The sequence below is a fragment of the Haematobia irritans genome, chromosome 2, assembly GCF_050003625.1.
Source record: "Haematobia irritans isolate KBUSLIRL chromosome 2, ASM5000362v1, whole genome shotgun sequence".
Classification (NCBI taxonomy): domain Eukaryota; kingdom Metazoa; phylum Arthropoda; class Insecta; order Diptera; family Muscidae; genus Haematobia; species Haematobia irritans.
This window is the reverse complement of record NC_134398.1, coordinates 74,420,295-74,439,045: the sequence shown is the minus strand read 5'-3', so window position 1 is coordinate 74,439,045 and position 18,751 is coordinate 74,420,295. Positions and strand designations below refer to the sequence as shown.

General features: G+C 33.5%; 1 protein-coding gene and 1 long non-coding RNA gene across 5 annotated transcripts; both read right to left on the bottom strand.

Moving 5' to 3' along the window:
• Window positions 1–1,583: 1,583 nt before the first annotated feature.
• Window positions 1,584–4,798, bottom strand: LOC142225524 (leucine carboxyl methyltransferase 1). Of its 4 annotated transcripts, XM_075295313.1 has the most exons (6): window positions 4,724–4,798; window positions 4,534–4,657; window positions 4,197–4,429; window positions 2,856–3,281; window positions 1,909–2,225; window positions 1,584–1,822 (listed from the first exon to the last, which is right to left on the bottom strand). In XM_075295313.1, exons 3-6 carry the CDS (start codon window positions 4,413–4,415, stop codon window positions 1,786–1,788), a joined length of 999 nt encoding a protein of 332 aa, XP_075151428.1. In that variant the 5' UTR covers window positions 4,416–4,429; window positions 4,534–4,657; window positions 4,724–4,798; the 3' UTR covers window positions 1,584–1,785. The 4 variants fall into 4 exon arrangements, with proteins under 4 accessions (XP_075151428.1, XP_075151427.1, XP_075151430.1 ...); XM_075295312.1 differs by having other exon boundaries at window positions 4,534–4,781; XM_075295315.1 differs by having other exon boundaries at window positions 1,921–2,225; window positions 4,534–4,781.
• Window positions 4,799–5,675: 877 nt separating this feature from the next.
• Window positions 5,676–6,163, bottom strand: LOC142223015 (uncharacterized). Its single transcript, XR_012718488.1, has 2 exons — window positions 5,927–6,163; window positions 5,676–5,869 (listed from the first exon to the last, which is right to left on the bottom strand). It is a non-coding gene; the product is annotated as an uncharacterized LOC142223015 (long non-coding RNA).
• Window positions 6,164–18,751: the final 12,588 nt, after the last annotated feature.

The following is an 18,751-nucleotide window of genomic DNA, read 5'->3' as shown; positions in this document are numbered from 1 at the left end:
CCTATGTTTGTTTATTGTATTTAAAGTCTACTTCGCTACACACAAAGAAATTTGTTAGTAGGGACAGCAGAAAAGTCTGCTAAAACAGCAAAAAGTCTGCTGAAAAAGGGACAGCAGTCACTTTTTGCTGAAATAGCAAACCTTTCCTGCTATTTTTTAAGCTCGATTACACTAAAACATGTTTTATTTTGGCTAAAACAAATAAAAATGTCAACTTAGGAGCTATCCTAACATAATTAAAACAATATTTTGTAAATATCTATAGTATTTGACCAAAAATCTGAATATTTATCGAATTGAGGCATAATAGCAAACAAAATGTTTGCTGATCGTATTTAGGAGCTTGTAAGTATATTACAGGGCAAAAATATACCAAAAACTACTTTTGGTTCTTAAATATGCTTTGGAGAAAAATTTATAACCTAAAATTTTTATAAATTGTTGTTCATTAGGCCCGAAAGTACAAAAATATAACAGCAGACATCGACTGCTGTTTTTAGCAGACTTTTTTCTATGAGTGTACAATCACATATAATAATCAAAGATTATAGATTTGAAGAAGATAGGAAATTAGCTACTGAGGAGATCGAACCATTTACCAGATTAGTTTAATACTCGAACCAAACGCGTATACGACAAGTATTGACATAGCATTAAAATGCAAATAAAAAGAAATTAAGTGCACGAAATAAATTTCCATAAAGGGGAAAATGTAATTTATTTTGTTGTTGCCTAAAATTTTACATTGTTTCATTAAGAACATTTAATTTTTCATTTAAAAAATAAAAACGAAAACAACTAAAAGATTACAAACATGTATTGAACTAACATGGTAAATGCAACATTTGGTATGACGCAACCCAATTTCCTATCTTCCTCAAGTTTATAATCTTTGATAATAATGACATTCGCAAAATAAAAGTAATATTTTGCGAATGTCACGTCCATATATGACATGGCTGTCCTTGCTGCTTAAAAGAAATTAAAATTTGATCATATTCGGTTTATAGAATTTTGTATTAAAGTTGTGCTTTTAAAATATAAAATCATATTATTTATTTAATCTGAATGAAAAGGAGATTCGTAAAACACAAATATTCCAATGAAAGGCTATTTTTTGTGTTCAGAGTGTTCTTTACAGAAACTTTTAGGTAAAACTAAAGAAGCTTTCCCTTATTTATTTATGCAAATACCCAACTCCGTATGAATAGTCTACTAGTATCAGGAAAAGCATAATTATATTACATCCAAAATATACTCATGGGTAATTTATTTTTTAGATCTTGTATGTTACGTTTTTTTCGACTTATGGTAACAATACATAAGTTTTATTTAAATATTAAATAACGAAAAAGTATATAATAAAAACGAAATTATAAAGTTCAAAGGTATAAATTCAATGAAATCTTTAAGATAAATTAGTCCTTATTGAAACTAATTCCATTAAAACATTGAGTAAATACATATGCATTTATGTAATATTGAATATTTTTTATCATATTTTTGACTTCCTTCATTCACAAAATGTACCTGGGGATTCTTTTTGTATATTATAAAGTATGGTAATCAAAAGCATAAACACGTGCAATACATTAAGTTACATTTAATGCCAAAATTAGCAATGTACAAAATACTTTTGCATTTTTAATCTCTTTTTAGCTTTTTGTTTTCTTATACAAAAAAAAATATATAGAGCAGACTTAGCTGCTACTTTAATAACTACTTCTGTTAGATTATTATGGTTTGTAAATTGTGCAGCCTTTCGTTTCACCATTCTCATTATATTTAGTCGATGTTTAGGGAGGACATACGCTTTTCAACCCTATGGAGAAATATGAGAAATTAAAAGGGGTAATACATTAATCATAGTATTTCTTTCAAAGTCATTTAACAAGGAAGAAATTTTACACGTTAACGCACGTAATTTCAATATCTTGAAACAATTCTCCTATCCATGCAACAACCAAGCAGTAATGCTGAAATAGTTGCACCAATAGTTCTCCTTCATCGAGCATTTCTAATCGTTCTATGCGCTGTCGTTCCGGGGCTGGAATACTTTGATAAACTTGCACCATATCCCAAGCACGACTACCACTCCAACCACATTCGAGAAATCGGCTCATTTGTGTTTCCAAAGATATGCATGCATCGACCCCGGCCAAACTGCAGCCACGACTTCGTAGATTGTTCAGCATGACATCCCCAAAACGATCATTCATATTAACCTAAATAAATAAGAATGATTCGATTATACGACATTCAGTAACAGTAAAAATACGTTAAAATAATATAATTAAAGGTTTAAATGGATGATAGAATGATGTAACGTAAATTTGTATCACTCTCAAAGACTAAACACGTTTTGGTTTAGTCTTCTTTGAGAACAGAAGTAACAGAAATAAGCAGCAATTAGTAAAATTCGTAACCCCAAAACTCCTTTTTTTTTAATTTCCAATCCCAATGTTTTGTTAAAAACTTCAGATTACGATTAGCAAACATTTTTTTTCTGTTATGTCGTATGAGGACGCTCTGTTATGATTCGCAGCAATGTTTGGATATGGTTAAGCGTATTTGTCAGAGTTTTTACTTCGATATGTCAGATTAGGTTAGGTAAAGTGTCTGCCGTTATTTCAGGATCATATAGTGATACCACAGTGAATTTCTCTTACCACTGAGTGCTGCCGTATTCCATGTTTAGCTGTCAGCTGACAAGGTTTTGGTGTCTACTAAAATAATTTTCATTGGCACATTTTCAAATGGAAACGGTTGAAAGACTAACTCGCAGAGAAACGACCGATTTTGTTCGCGACTAATGGTCAAACAGCTGTCGATAGCTGTTAAGAATTTGAACTCACCTGCTCATAATTGACAAATACCGCGCTGCTAAATTTGCTGGCTATCCATTTAAGTAAATTTTTACAGTTGCTTTGTTCTATATACACCAATACACATTCTGCCAAGAATATTGTTGGTAAACTGTAATCTATTTCGGCTTGCTGCAATTTATGATCGACTTCATCAATATTTCTGAGATCAACCCCCATTAGATGATAATTAGGACCATGCAAATCCGTAGGACTTAGTTTAACTTCACCATCTTCATCATGAATTTTGGCCAATAGGACCTTATTCCGCTTGATAGTATAACATTTTCGAGCGGTTACAGTAGGAAAGTCTAACTCAATGAAGTTTTTCACTTGATGTGGAGTATCTCGTAAACGAAAATATAGAGTATCAAACCCACAGCCAAGGTTAATGATCTGACAATTTCCATCTGTTTTCTGAAATTGTTATGAAAATAAGGAGCAAATAATAACATTAAATCTATTTATCAAAAGAATATATCTAAGCATTCGCATATTAATATCTAAAAATATCTTAAGTCACGTTTGCAGTTGTTTAATATAGAATTTATTGCAATCGTTTTTTCGCACCTCTTTTTCAGAAACTCCTCCACTGAGATCCTTGGAGAAAAAAAAACTAAATTGCAAATATTCCGTACACAAACACTGGTGTTTGTTCATCTTCAGAATAATGAAAGGTGTTCATAATTATTTAGGAGAAAATGAAATGAGATTCTACATCTTCTGTACACACATATTGACATATATTCTAACAAACATTTTAAATTTTCAAAGTGATTTCGATTGGTTTAAATATGCGAACATTACAATATATTTCCATCCTCTGTTTTGAATTTTCCCATTCAAAGCATATGGAACTTGTAAAAGAGATGGATGTTAGATGTAAATCTAGAGATATATCGGATATTTTTGCGAGACCAACGTTTGAAATAAATTTAAATAAACATGGCTTATAATCTAGAAAACTAAAGCTAAAATTATAAAAAATCGGACAATATGTATAAACACAATGTTGCGAAAATCAGACGACACGCTCATATGAATTGTGTCTATATGAATCGATAACCATAAATATAAAAAAATATTTATAGTTACTATTCGTAGAAATAGAGTTGAGGGGTGCTTTGTAATAACAAATTAATATTTTGAAAAGAAAGTTATATATAAACATTGTTGATTACATGCGTTTAGTCTCACAAAATCTTGCCAACATCATTTTTTTACTAAGAAAAGAATTGCAATTAGTTCCATACATATGCGACATATCTGCAATTCCGATAAACCGCCATTAAAAATACCATCCTACAGATTTTATGCTATTAATAGACCGACCTTCAGGAACTTCTCTATACACATTTCCACGCCCTTGACCCTGGCAAAGTAGCCTCTGTTTATCTCTGGTGCTTTTCGGTCTTGATTGCGCACAAAAAAGCCAATGTAATCATCTTTCCAATATCCTAAACGAACAGCACAGCGTTTGCAGTCGCTAGCATCATCATTGGTGGCAATTACAGCTTCATCGCAAGGATGAAATGAACTCGGCGGTTCCATAGCAGAGTTTGGTTCTGAAATTAGTACAAAAACTCGTATCACAAATGGTATCAGAGTAAAGAAGTTTGATTTTGGTTCTTTCAATGAACTAGGGTGTTGGTTCAACAATTCAACATACAAACGTCAGTCCTTTTCTTGTTGCTTCTTCAATTTAATTAATTTATGTATATATCCTTTCCTCCTTTACTTAGGTTTTCCAGTATTTAAATTCTAACAACCACTTGTCGACCTTTAATTCAAAACTATATGCACTTCTTTATATAGTTGTATAGACAAACAAATTTTATTCCTACAATTTATCTCCTTACATCAGGACTACTTTTCACAAAAAATCTGATTCTGACAGTTGACTGATTGGAAAAAGAAAAACAAATGAGAATTCCGAAACTTTTAACGAATACCGAAAATTGTTTAATACAGTGTTGCCATATTTTGTTCTGTTACTATAAGTGTGTAAATACAATAATATCGGCTGGCGATATCGATAAGCGAACTATTCTCAAACAATTACCCAGCCAGCATTTCAAAGTTCCATTTCATCCTCATCGCTACCACAGACTCGCAAGTGACAAATTATGTTAAATGTGATGAGATAAACCAAAAAATGTTATATTTATAAGAAATTATAAATGTTTAATCAAATCAATAAACATCTACACAATCGTGTTTTACTTGACCACAATGATTCTTCTACAACTACCTTAAAATTCACTTTTTCTGATAGTTTGAAGGGGCTCTTATTGGCGTCGTTCTAAATTGATTTAAAAAGGCACCTAATAATTGCACTCATGCGATACTTTTTTCAAGTAACTTGGCGTAATACAACTTCTTAATAGTGACGGCGCTTTTGCGAGGAGTTTGGGATATCGTATAGGACTGTTTTTGCGATGAGTTTTTTTCCAAATTCAACAATGTTCGTACTTGTGCCAAAAATGCCTTATACTAAATTTCATCAAAATTAATAATTGCGACAGCGTTGCTATTACCCTGCCAACATTTTTTGAATTTGGGGACTCTTTTGAGAATCCCCACTACGTCGAAAACAATCATATACGACATCAAAAACTCGTCGGAAAAGCGCCGTCACTATTGAGAAGTTGTACCACGCCAAGTTACTACAAAAATGTTTCGCATGAGTGCAATTATTAGGTGCCTTTATAGATCAATTTAGAACGACGCCAATAAGGGACCCTCCAAACAATCAGAAAAAGTGCATTTTAAGATAGTTGTAAAAGAATCATTGTGGTCGAGTAAAACACGTTTGTTTAGATATTTATTAATTTGATTAAACATTTACAAATTCTTAAAAATATAACATTTATACCACTATCACATTACATTTAACATAATTTTTGGCATTAATGATGATGTTGAGTTACAAGTAGCGAGTTACATGTTGCTGCGTCTATCAACCAGTGTTTTTATTCCATGGAGGCAGCGTGTCTGTAAAATATCTGAAAAACAATCACTTTATTCCATTTGGAAAATCACCAAATTGTTCACCAATATACCTTTCACAATTTTAAGCGTATAATCTATGTTTTCAGAACTTTATTTTCGTTTTTATTTAATTAAAATATAACAAGCTGGTTGCGCTTGGCGTTTCACAAAAAAAAAATGGCTTTTTTAACAGTAGGGATGGCAAATTACTTGCATGTACTTTTTGATGTACCTTTTCATGATGGTTGAAGTGACATTTACGAGTCTGTGGTAACGATGAGGTTGAAATGGAACTTTGAAATGCTGGCAGGGTACTGGGTTCGTTTTTGAACTGGCTATTTTTTATTTTGGCACCAAATTAGGCTCTTTTTAATTTTTCCGGTCCTCTCTATTTCTTTTAGGCGAAATCAAAAAAAGTTACATAGCAAATGTAAAGAGAAATTGTAAGGTTGGGTCGAAATTTGGTGTAGCAACCATTTTTAAAACAATCCTAATTTTTCCATTTGGATGAGTTTGTCATTCTATGAATTTAGTTAACAAGTTCACATGCAAACCCGATGACGTCGAACAACTTCAGCGTTCCACATATTTCAAAAGTTCTAAACGCAATGACTGTTTACGGGTATGGTCACACTAGGCAAATAAATGCCCAAAATGTGGGTCAAACTTTGTAATTGAAGCACTTTTGAAAAATCTGAATACCGTTTTTGAAAAAACACTCCTATTGTGATGTAATATATTTATATTTCTGATTTGTGATGAATGAATAAATTCAGATTTGTGATGAATGAATATCAGTACTTAATTTGATTGATACCGACCTGAAAGGATGGATTCTGATTTCAGATTTAACTGATAAATACCGAAAACCTTTTTCGGCAAAATAAAAATTTCAAAAGTTGAACTTTTCTACACAAATTCTTTTTTTACACTTGAATTAAAAGCGTAAATTATTTCAGCTTTTTTTTACTCTTGTGTTTCTATGGATTTTTGATACGTTTTCTTCCAATCAAAATTATTTTAAAATTTGTCCCTTTTTTATGAATTTGGGTCCTTTTTTGGCTCTTTTTAAATAAAGCCAGCGGCAACGCTGAATTGCGACCATAATCCTGAAAACAACAAATGCATGGGCAGACGGACGGACACCAATGACTAGATCGACTCAGGAGGTGATTCTGATCGGTATATATTTTATGGGGTCTAAAATCTTGTCTAAAATTTCTTGTAGGAACATTTTTTAGCAGATCAAAATTATTATGCTCTAATCACTATGTGTTTTCGGATATAAAAAAACACACAACAAAGGAATGTAAGAGTAAATTAAAAAAAAAACTTTTTTCAACTTTATGATGAAAAGAAGAAGAAAATAAATAAATTGGAAAGTTATTTCATATCGCTCTCTTCACAGAAAAAACCACGAAAATGTTTCCAATTAAAGTTTTAATTGAGTTTTTAAAAATATTCAATTAAAAATTTTATTGATTCAACAAATTTTTTGAAGATATTTCAATTAATTTCGGGATTGGAGCAAAAAATATTTTTTTTTGTGTTAAAAAATTTTAAGGATTTTCATTATATAAGTTTAAATGTTTCAGCATTAAGAAAATATCGCTGACCGAAAATTTTACGATTTGCGAATCCGAATATCGGAACACGGGGGTATGTCATTTCCTGAATAAAACTTCACGATAAAATGGGTTTAAAAAACGGAATAAATTCGAGATTCTTATTCTTTATGTACATATTTACAAGTTTTAAACTAAGATCTAGATAAAACTCAAAATTCCTACTCCATTTTTAAAATATATTTACAAAATGAAAAAAATAACTAAGAAAAGGAGAAAGAGAATTCAGAGATATTACAGAAGGAAAAAGAGAGAAAGCCCAAATTCGTATCTTTGGGATGTTACTGAATTTGAAAATCGAAAGTTAAAAATTCTTTTATGGAACAGTTTTCGAGATATCACGTATTTTTAGTTTTTCGGCTTTTTTCACTAAACAAATTATATCTCGATTATATCGTTGTTGGTACTTGAATGCAAGGTATTGAGATGACGAGCAAACTTATTGTATAATTGGATCTGTGATAATGTAATTGGTTCAAAATATATCGTTGAAAATAGGGTAAATTTTCAAACAAGAAAAAAATGGGTTTTACAATAACTCTTTGCCGCCAGAAAAATATAACATCTCAATACCTTGCATTCAAGTAACAACAACGATATAATCAGACATTTCTAGCTCGAGATATGATTTGTGAAAACAGGCCAAAACCTACAAATAACGGGATATTTCAAAAACTGTGCCATAAAAAATGTATACCTTTATTTCCGAATTCAGCAGATCAAAATACATACTCGTAAGTCATCTCTCATCACGTGTACATATTAGAGGTGTGCACGTGACACGAAATTGTCGTGACTCACGAAAATTTTCGTGACTCACGCGTGAGTCGTGAGTCACGCTCATGTCAACGGCGTGAGTGTGCGTGAGCGTGATTAACAAACCAAAATGTCGTGCGGGAGCGTGAATCACGAAAACAATATCTTCGTGAGTGTGCGTGACTAACGAATTACGCTCACGAAAATAATCCCGCTCTCCAACATAAAACGCTTAAAAGTTAAATACATTTGCAATTTTAGTGACACCTAGGATGTTAAGAGTTTAATAACGCTCTCGATTTTAATCGTGCTCATGATTTCAGACACGTCCCTCAGGTAAATTACTCATAAAATTATTCGTGAGTCACGATATTTTTCGTGAGTTACGACATTTTCGTGCGTGAGTGTGCGTGAGTACAAGTTTTCTTTTCGTGAGTGTGCGTGAGCGTGAGACCTACCAAACAATATCGTACGTGAGTGTGCGTGAGTATGATATTTCCGTCGTGAGTGTGCGTGAGCGTGAGGAAAATATTACTCACGTGCACACCTCTTGTATATATGCAGTGTAAACTAATGTAGTAGAGCCATTGTCATTTTCTATTCATTGGGCCATATATTGTAAAGCAGGTTACACTAGTTTACAAAATAAAATGTTTTTCATGTATATTTGATGAGATGTAACTTTTCTTATGTATTTTGATCTGCTGAATTCGAAAAAAAATTTAAAAGTATTTGAGATATCCCGTTATTTTTAGTTTTTTGCTCTTCATACACTTCACTACATCGAAAAAAGTGAACTATTGTTTACGAAAAATGAACTAACCCATAATAAAAATGTCCATTATTTGGCGCCAAAGATTTTTTTCATCTAGATAAGTTCATGATTTTCTTATAAATTAGTTCTTGTGTTGCATCGTATTTTAGTTCATTATTACTACGCTATGGGCAGAATGTACTCACACTCATTCAAAATATTCTCGCTATCCAGAAAAATGAAAAATTTTTTGGGAAACCTATATTAAGAAATTGGTTTAAAATACACTGTCAGTATAATTTTCAAAAGGTAGAGAAATTATGGAAACAAAGGCACAGCAAGCATGTATACAACTACGAAAATTTTCATACAATACAAGTCAATTTTCTATAACCACTAGTACTTTCTTTCAAAAAATTATTATTATATTACAAAAAAACAATGGCTTATGGTATACAATAAAGGAAATATTTTTAGTCGACCGTTGGATGCAGTTACTTGTCGGTAGTTGGACATTGCTTCTTCAAAAGGGTAAAATTAAGACTAAACTACTTAATTTCAATTTTTATCCATATGAAAGATATATGACATAACTTGCTATATTCATTGAATTGTTGTCCAATTACATCGATTTGGCTAGTTTTTGTCGTGTGGATTTGCTTTATAACTATCGGAAATTTCAAAGTTATACAAAATATAAAAAATATTATCAAATTATTTTTAATAATTATTTTTAATAAATTGAAATTTTGGTTTTATTAAAAACGGGCGGAATACCGTTTATAGAAATAACTTACCACATTAAAAAATCCATCCAAAAGGTACATTATTGGAATCATATCCATGGACTAATGGGAAATTTTTGAAATTCTTCTCAGAATATATTTGAAATAAAAAATATTGTAAAATTAGACATAATTTCCACTAGCCAGTATAGCATTTAGTATAAAAGGTTCGGAATGGCTCCGGCTCAGCACACTCAGAGAAGAAACATGATTGTTACAATCATACTCGAAGAGCAAAATAATATGATAGGAGCTAATTTTGCGGCGACCACACTCAAAAAAAAGTGAACTCTCTATTTCACTAAAGCCAATTTAACTTTCGTTTAGTTCATGGAATTATTATGCTTGAAGAAAGTTTCCTCTACGCTAATAATTTTTTGTGTACGTTAGTTAAATTAACTAAAACCGAGGAAAAAAATATACACAAATGAAGGATAACGATTAACTATATTCGTGTCTTCCACAAAATAGTTCAATATTTCTTTAAATTTGTAAATTTTACTACAAATGCGTTCATCATGAACTTCGTATGTCACTAAAGACATTCTTGCAATTTTGAACTCCAATTTTTTCCTTCAAACTACATAATTTTCTTTAACAAGTGAAAAAACTTAATTATGTCTAATAAATTTTCTTGAATTTGTCGAAAAGTATTTACTTATTTTTATGACATCGGCGTGATGCCAGCGTTTGTTAAACTGTTTAGTTAAAATTTTCTAAAAATATTCAAAATTTTCTAAAATTAACCGAAATTTTTCTTCCTGGTGGGTTCACTGTTTTTTCAGTGCATGTAATATTTTCACCTGCAACCATGTTGACTCAGTGAACATAGTTCTAAGAAAAATAAAATTGTCCTTATCTAAAATGTTATTATATTGATAAAAAGAATTTTGTTTGAATGAAAAGACAATGGTCACGATCTAAAATGTTATGGTATTCGTCAAAAATGTTTTTCTTCCAGTTAAAAAAAGAACATGGTCACAACCTAAAATGTTTTGATCTTTATGAAAAAAGTTTTTCAGTCGTCGAAAAAAGGACGCCACTTTTTATTTATTTATAAACTAATTCATTGTTTATTTGTATTTATAATGTCGTGCAAGTAAACATCACATATTTTTACACTCTATTTTGGCTCAATTTCAACAATAGGTAATCATTCCATATTTACTTCGTGCCCATCAAATGTACCAACGCAGACATCATGTAACTGCAAATAAAAATAAATTATACCATTGATTATACCATATATCAACAACACCCAGAAAAAAGGGGCTCTAATGCCAACTGAACTTTATTTTAGTTCATGAAGATTAGTTGATTTTAGTTAAATTTTGCACAATATGAATAAATGTTCCTTATTTTAATAATTTTTCGCTAACTTTAATGACGTGAACTAAAAATAAGAAAAAAAGTTGTATACAAATATAGTGCACAATTTTACTAAAAAATAAAATAGTTCATATTTTCCTAAAATGGCAGAAGTTTGCTTAAATTGAGTTCATAAGTCTCTCAAATGAGTAAATTTTACTCAAATTGTACCTGTCTCGAACTTCGTACAGCGCTAAAGACATTTTAACATTTTTTAAATCCAATTTGTTCTTCCTACATATGAAATATTTTTAAACAAAAAAATTAATTATTTTTAAAAAATTTTCTTCAAGTTGACAAAAGGTATTAACTTATTTGTAACATGTTACAATTAGGAAACTATTTTAGTTAAAATTTTCTAAAATAAACCTACATTTTCTTCCTCGGTGGGGTCATTTTTTTGGTGAATGGAGAACAAAAACAGGTACATTTTTTCAATTACACTTTCCCTTTTTTGTGTTAACATAAAACCACGTTTCACTTCTGGCACGAGAATTATTTTTCCCACATTTTGGAAGAATAATTCTCGTATGTAAATTTCATAAGAAATTAACATAAAAGAACCAAATTAAATCATCTCACCCGGCTAGATCTCGCTAAAGACTATGGAAATGTGTAGTGGCCAACACTGAAACATATATGTATAGTCAGGCTTGCGAGATGGGTATCTGGCATTTTTTTTCAGTAACTTAATAATGTCAATTCCCTTAATCTTCCTGTCCAATAAGCTCGAATAAATATTGTAATAATTTCTAGTTTAAATGATTTGGACATTGAACCAGCCTGCATTGATATCAGGCTAACATAAAAATAGTAAGCTACGACGAGCCCGTCGTAAATAAGGAAAAAACACTACTAATATTGTCGTTAGAATTGTTGTTGTGTCCTTAAAAACCAGTTTCATATAGTTATCACAGTAATTGTTGTTGACTAGAAACAAGGCATTGTGTGACCGTTCGACAATCAAGTGAATTCAGCAACGTCTTTAAAAATAGTTTTCGATTTGTTGGTACATTAGTGTAGTAACAAATCGAAATCTAAAAATAAGATTAAGGGATTGTAAGTTATACGAAAAGATGATGCACAGTGCAGTGGGAAGAGTAATTCTCGTATGTAAATTTCATAAGAAATTAACATAAAAGAACCAAATTAAATCATCTCACCCGGCTAGATCTCGCTAAAGACTATGTAGTGGCCAACACTGAAACATATATGTATAGTCAGCTTGCGGGTATCTGGCATTTTCTTTTCAGTAACTTAATAATGTCAATTCCCTTAATCTTCCTATCCAATAAGCCCGAATAAATATTGTAATAATTTCTAGTTTAAATGATTTGGATATTGAACCAGCCTGTATTGATATCAGGCGAATTATCAATATCCATTTTAGTACGTCAAATTACTGATTTTCAAAAAATTTTTGCAGGCAAAATATCTCTTAATTTCCGATATTAAAGCTTTTGTAAATTTTATATGTAAGTGTGAATACCACATATTTCAACAACATCGAGAGTTAGTTGTTAAGAAGATACCACAAATCCTTGATTGTTTTTTAAACCTTTTTCTTTTAATGGGTCGTAGTTGCTTCTACACTGGACTGATTACCGCCTTCCGGGACGCTCTACATTTATGCTCATATACACAATAATTTACCGACAGTTTATCGAAGGAATTTGTATGGTAATAGTAGATGGATATGGGGGTTATTCTGAGTTTTGTAAAACTTTTCCATATACTTTCATATTTTTATACCCTCCACCATAGGATGGGGGTATATTAACTTTGTCATTCCGTTTGTAACACATCGAAATATTGCTCTAAGACCCCATAAAGTATATATATTCTGGGTCGCGGTGAAATTCTGAGTCGATCTGAGCATGTCCGTCCATCCGTCTGTTGAAATCACGCTAACTTCCGAACGAAACAAGCTATCGACTTGAAACTTGGCACAAGTAGTTGTTATTGACGTAGTTCTAAGAGAAGCAAATTTTATCCGATCCGGCTGAAATTTGGTACATGGTGTTAGTATATGGTCTCTAACAACCATGCAAAAATTGGTCCATATCGGTCCATAATTATATATATCCCCCATATAAACCGATCCCTCGATTTGGCTTGCGGAGCCTCTAAGAGAAGCAAATTTCATCCGATCCGGCTGAAATTTGGTAGATGTTGTTGGTATATGTTCTCTAATAACCATGCAAAAATTGGTCCACATCGGCCCATAATTATATATAGCCCCCATATAAACCGATCCCCAGATTTTCATCTCTTGACCCTCTTAGAGGAGCAAAATTCATCCGATCCGGTTGAAATTTGCAACGTGGTGTTAGTATAAGGCCGCTAATAACCATGCCAAAATTGGTCCATATATATAGGCGATCTCCAATCACACAAAAAATGGTCCTTATCGGTTCATAATCATGGTTACCACTCGAGCCAAAAATAATCTACCAAAATTTTATTTTTATAGAAAACATTGTCAAAATGTTATTGCTATAGAAAATTTTGTCAAAATTTTATTTCTACAGAAAATTTTGTCAACATTTTATTTCTACAGAACATTTTGTCAAAATTTTATTTCTATAGAAAATTTTGTCAACATTTTATTTCTATAGAAAATTTTGTCAAAATTTTATTTCTATAGAAAATTTTGTCAACATTTTATTTCTATAGAAAATTTTGTCAAAATTTTATTTCTATAGAAAATTTTGTCAGAATTTGATTTCTATAGAAACTTTAAACTTAATTATATACGTATTTAATCGGACTTTTTTAGTTTAATATATACCACGTATGGACTATGTGGTATATATTACGGTGTTGGGAAGTTTTAAGATACCTTGCCATCGGCAAGTGTTACCGCAACCCAAGTAATTCGATTGTGGATGACAGTCTTCAGTAGAAGTTTCTAGGCAATGCATGGTGGAGGGTACATAAGCTTCGGCCTGGCCGAACTTACGGCCGTATGTACTTGTTTTCAGCTCATTTTTAAGCAAAATTCAAACACTGGTATTAAGTTCAAGTTTATCCGCTAAAATCTCAATTTTTTCACAATTACTTTTCTTTAATAATCCACTTTATGAAAAAACTGCTTTAGGCTATTCCCCATTAAGTTATATTGAAAACTGCATCAAAGACGTATTATGTTATACATTTTTGCTGATTTATTTTTGATTTTAGGGGCTAAACTCGAACATAGTCTCACGTTTAAAGGGTGATACGGTCAAAATTTGGTCAATATAAACTTGACGTATTTCTTTCAATTTTGCATTTAAAAAACCTGAACACCCCTCATTTTGAAGGTGTGTGTGTAGAATGTTGCTCCTATTTTGATTTTGGAATTCCCTCTTCAGTTGTCAAAATGCCGTCCAAGCGAAAAGAGCAGCGTATCAAAATTTTGCTCGCGCATAGGGAAAATCCGAGCTACTCGCACGCAGTTTCAAGCGAAACCCTAACCTCTCTCTCCGAGATGCCGCAAATAAGCTGGGTGTATCGTCTACAACCGTGCATCGAGCCAAAAAACGAGCCGGACTATCGATTTACAAGAAGGTAGTGACTCCAAATCGCTATAATAAACAAAATACGACGGCCAAAGCGCGATCCCGGAGGCTGTACACGACGATGCTGACGAAGTTTGACTGCGTGGTAATGGGTTCGCAAAGAAATATCTGGTTTGGCAAGCCATCTGTACCTGTGGCTTGAAAAGCAGCATTTTTATAGCTTTCGGGACTGTCAACCAAGAAATTTACGTGTTTGAATAAACGTCTGCTGCCTTTCCTGAAGAAACACGCCATTACGGTAAAAAGGCCATGGAGTGGTACGCCGCCAACAACGTGCAGGTGGTTCCCAAGGACAAGAACCCTCCCAACACGTCAGAGCTCCGCCCAATTGAGAAATACTGGGCTATTGTCAAGCGGAACCTAAAGAAGCCCAAAAAACTGCTAAGGACGAGCAGCAGTTCAAGGCAAACTGGCTTTCTGCGGCGAAGAAGGTGGACAAGATGGCTCTACAAAATCTGATGGCAGGTGTCAAGCGTGAGGCCCGGCAATTCGGATTTGGAAAAGCGAAAGCCTAACTGAATATTTTTCCTGAATTTTATACTAATTGAACTTGAAATAGAAATTTAATTTGATTTTTTAAATAAACGATTTCACCGATTTACACGCGTTTTCCCTTGATCAAATTTTGACCGTATCACCCTTTAGTAATTTACGTAACATCAAAAAGAGATTCAAAAAAGTGTTTTCATCTCCAACATGTGATTCAGATGTAGAGTAAATCCTATTACCACTCATGATGTATATTTTTCATGTAGATCAATTTTAAATCCGCACTAATTTTAAACTATTCACTGAAATATACTGTTCCTTAATCTGTGATTGGTTTTTGAGTTATTTATTTTGTATCAATATAAAGCGTTTTTGTTTTCTTTAACATCACACCATTCACTCCTCAGTTTCTAAAATGCACGCAAAATTTTGCAAAATTAAAACCACGTGTGCACTTCATAAATGCATCAAAAGAACTGAATGCAGCAATAAAACTCAAAGACATAAATAGTCAAAAAAAGACACATACCTGCCGTAAAGAAAAACAAGAAAATAACTACTCCACACACACGATCCCTTTCTGATCTCGCTATTGCACCAAAATCACCACAAAAGATACCAACAACACACGAGGAACATTCTAGAAATTCATCCGCACTGTTTCTAGAATCACAACAACCAACAGCATAAAAAACGCAGTAACAAACACAAACAATCATACGAGATATTCACAAAATGTCTCTACAAACCCCCTCACATGATGCAATGATTTCATTGCTCTCTTCCCACTTAATTTTCCAATATCACATTTGCTTTTTTGAATCGATATTTTTTGAACCACTTAACTTATCACAGATCCTATTATACACGATTATTCGTCATCTCAATACATTTCATTTAAATATCAACAACGATATAATCGTTGAAAAATATGAAAAAAGAGCAAAAACTGAAAATAACGAATTCAGCAGATCAAAATAAATAAGAAAAGTCACCTCTCATCAAAGGTACATTTTCAGTGTAAACTAGTGTTATTAATGTCGTAACTGCTGTATCTCTGGTATTAGAATACCATCTTTTGTATCACTATCTAGAACATTGTCATCTTCCAAAATGTGCAACAAACACATCGGAGCCGTCAATTCTGGTCATTCCGCTGTCCCATAAGCCTTCCTATTGGAAGGGTTTATATACTCTCCATTCACTGTTCTGCCCCTTAGTTCCAAACAGTGTACCAAGTTCTTCCTTGCTTGTAGATGGCCATCTTAAATCAATTAGTAAGAGCTCCTTTTTTGCCAATAGTTTTGTACAGGAAATGGTAAGCCGCACCCCCTTGTTATAACCTCATCCACATGCCTCGTGAATGCCATATCTTTTTGAAACATGACGCCTAAATACTTGAGGGTTTCTGTGTTCTCAATGATGCTGCCGCCCATCCTAACAGATGGGATGTATTTCCTTGTATTTTTGTAAATCTTCTTCCTCGTACCCTTGAAGATTATTGACATGCATTTCTCCATGTTGAGCGTCAATCTCCATTCCTCAAAATATCCCGAGAGAACATACAGATATCGATCCAATGTTGGGAATGTCAGCGAGGTATATATTGTAAAGGACGGGGCCCAATACGGAGCCCTGTGGGACCCCCACCATTACCAGTCTACTTTCAAACTTAGTGTCATCAATGCTTACCGAAAAGCTCCTATTGCGCAGATAACTTCTGATCATCATAATCAAATGCGGCTCAAAGCCAAATCGTTCCATATTCAATCTAGGTGTCGAAGGCCAGTGTCGAAGTCCAGGCTAACCCAAATCGTCGCACATCTGTTTTTGAATCCTCAAGAGATCTTGCTGTGAGTAACATACCATCAATGAGTGGGTTGTAGACGTAGCCATTGTGAAGCCAAACTGAAAGTTTTTCACAATTCCCTGATCTTCAATCCAATAATTCAATCTCGTCATGATAAACACTTCAAAAAGTTTTCCCAGATTTGACTGCATCCAGATGGGTCTATATGAGTAGGGGCCCATTGGGTCCTTTCAATATTTTATGACTGGAATTATCATCGACTTCTGCCAGCTCTTCGAATAATATTCAATGTTGAGGCATTGGTTGAAAAGCACCCAGCTCATGTGGTCTATTTTTATCAAAACGAAATTGGGTATGCCATCCCTGGCACTCCTTTTGTTGTTCAGCGTCTTCAGGGCATCTCACACCTCAGAAGTTTTTATCCAATCGATCTATTGCATGTGAATCCATTATTACTTGATCCATCCGCCAAGATCTCTCGCCCAAATGCTACAATCGGGGTTCGATCCTCACTAGACCCTTCCTTCAATCCTACATCGACTCGGTCCTGTACATTGGAAAATGTAGAGGCCAATTTTTCTACCTTGTCCCTCAGCGTATATGATCTGGTACAATTAATATACACCAAATCGACCATAAAATGAAAAAAATTAATACAAGCTTTTAAATCGCCCATCTTGTCACCAATTCCCGATCTGTGAATCTCCTCAACATTCTAAATAGTTCTCTGCCAGTGGTTATTTGGCCCAATTGTCGCAGTTGGTTTTCTTCTTCAGAGATAATATTCCAGCTGTCAGATCAGGCAACCGGCCGCGTCGTGGTGTGATTCTCGGGATACTGGCTTCCATTAACTCCCTGATTGTCGTAGTAAGAAATTCTAGTTTTATGCTAGGGGGGGGCTATAGCCCCTACTAGGAAAATTGTCTAGCTACGCTAATGTCTGTCACTCTTATTTATAGTGTGCCCATCCCATTGTGTCCCCACCCCATTGTGCCTTGCATTCAGCTCCGCACCAAGAATCAATTGATCTGGACCCATCAGGCCCTCAATCCTGTCCAAATCACAGCGACGTAAGATAATGCTCGATCTCAAATACAGTGACAATACCAATAAATCCCCACGCCATCTTATCTTTATCCTTACTGCTATTCCCTCTATTTCCCTTAAATCTGCATAATTCTATCACTCTTTATGTGTCTTTTCAGACAAATGGCTGTCCCCCCTCCCCTCTGCCCTTCATGGTCCTGTCTAAAAACCTTATACCCATCCAGTAAAAAATTTTGCACCCCTGAGAGCTTATGATCGGTGATCATTAAGAAGTATCTTCGATGCTGCAAGATGTATCTTCGATGTCGTAAGACTAGTGAATTCACATTGATGAATATACAATTTAGAGCTGTCATTGACCTTAAAGCTCCATAGCAAGCCCATCATAGCTTACATTTTCACATCATCGTTCTTCAAGCGCCTATATTGCAACCTAAAGTTCTCAATCCTCCTCATACAGGTGATGAAATTCTGGATCACTATTCTCTTACATTCAGCGTTGAATCCGCTCAATGCCACTGTGGTCCGGCTCATCGCATCTCTCAATCTTCTTCTCTATCACTCGCCACATGCCCTTCAATGTTGCAGTTTACACATCTGACGGGTCGACCAACCGTCTTTATTATGCCTCCAGTATTCGGGTCCGTCGAGACATTCTGCTCGACGTTCGAATCCTTATTCGGTACTGTGCAATTACAT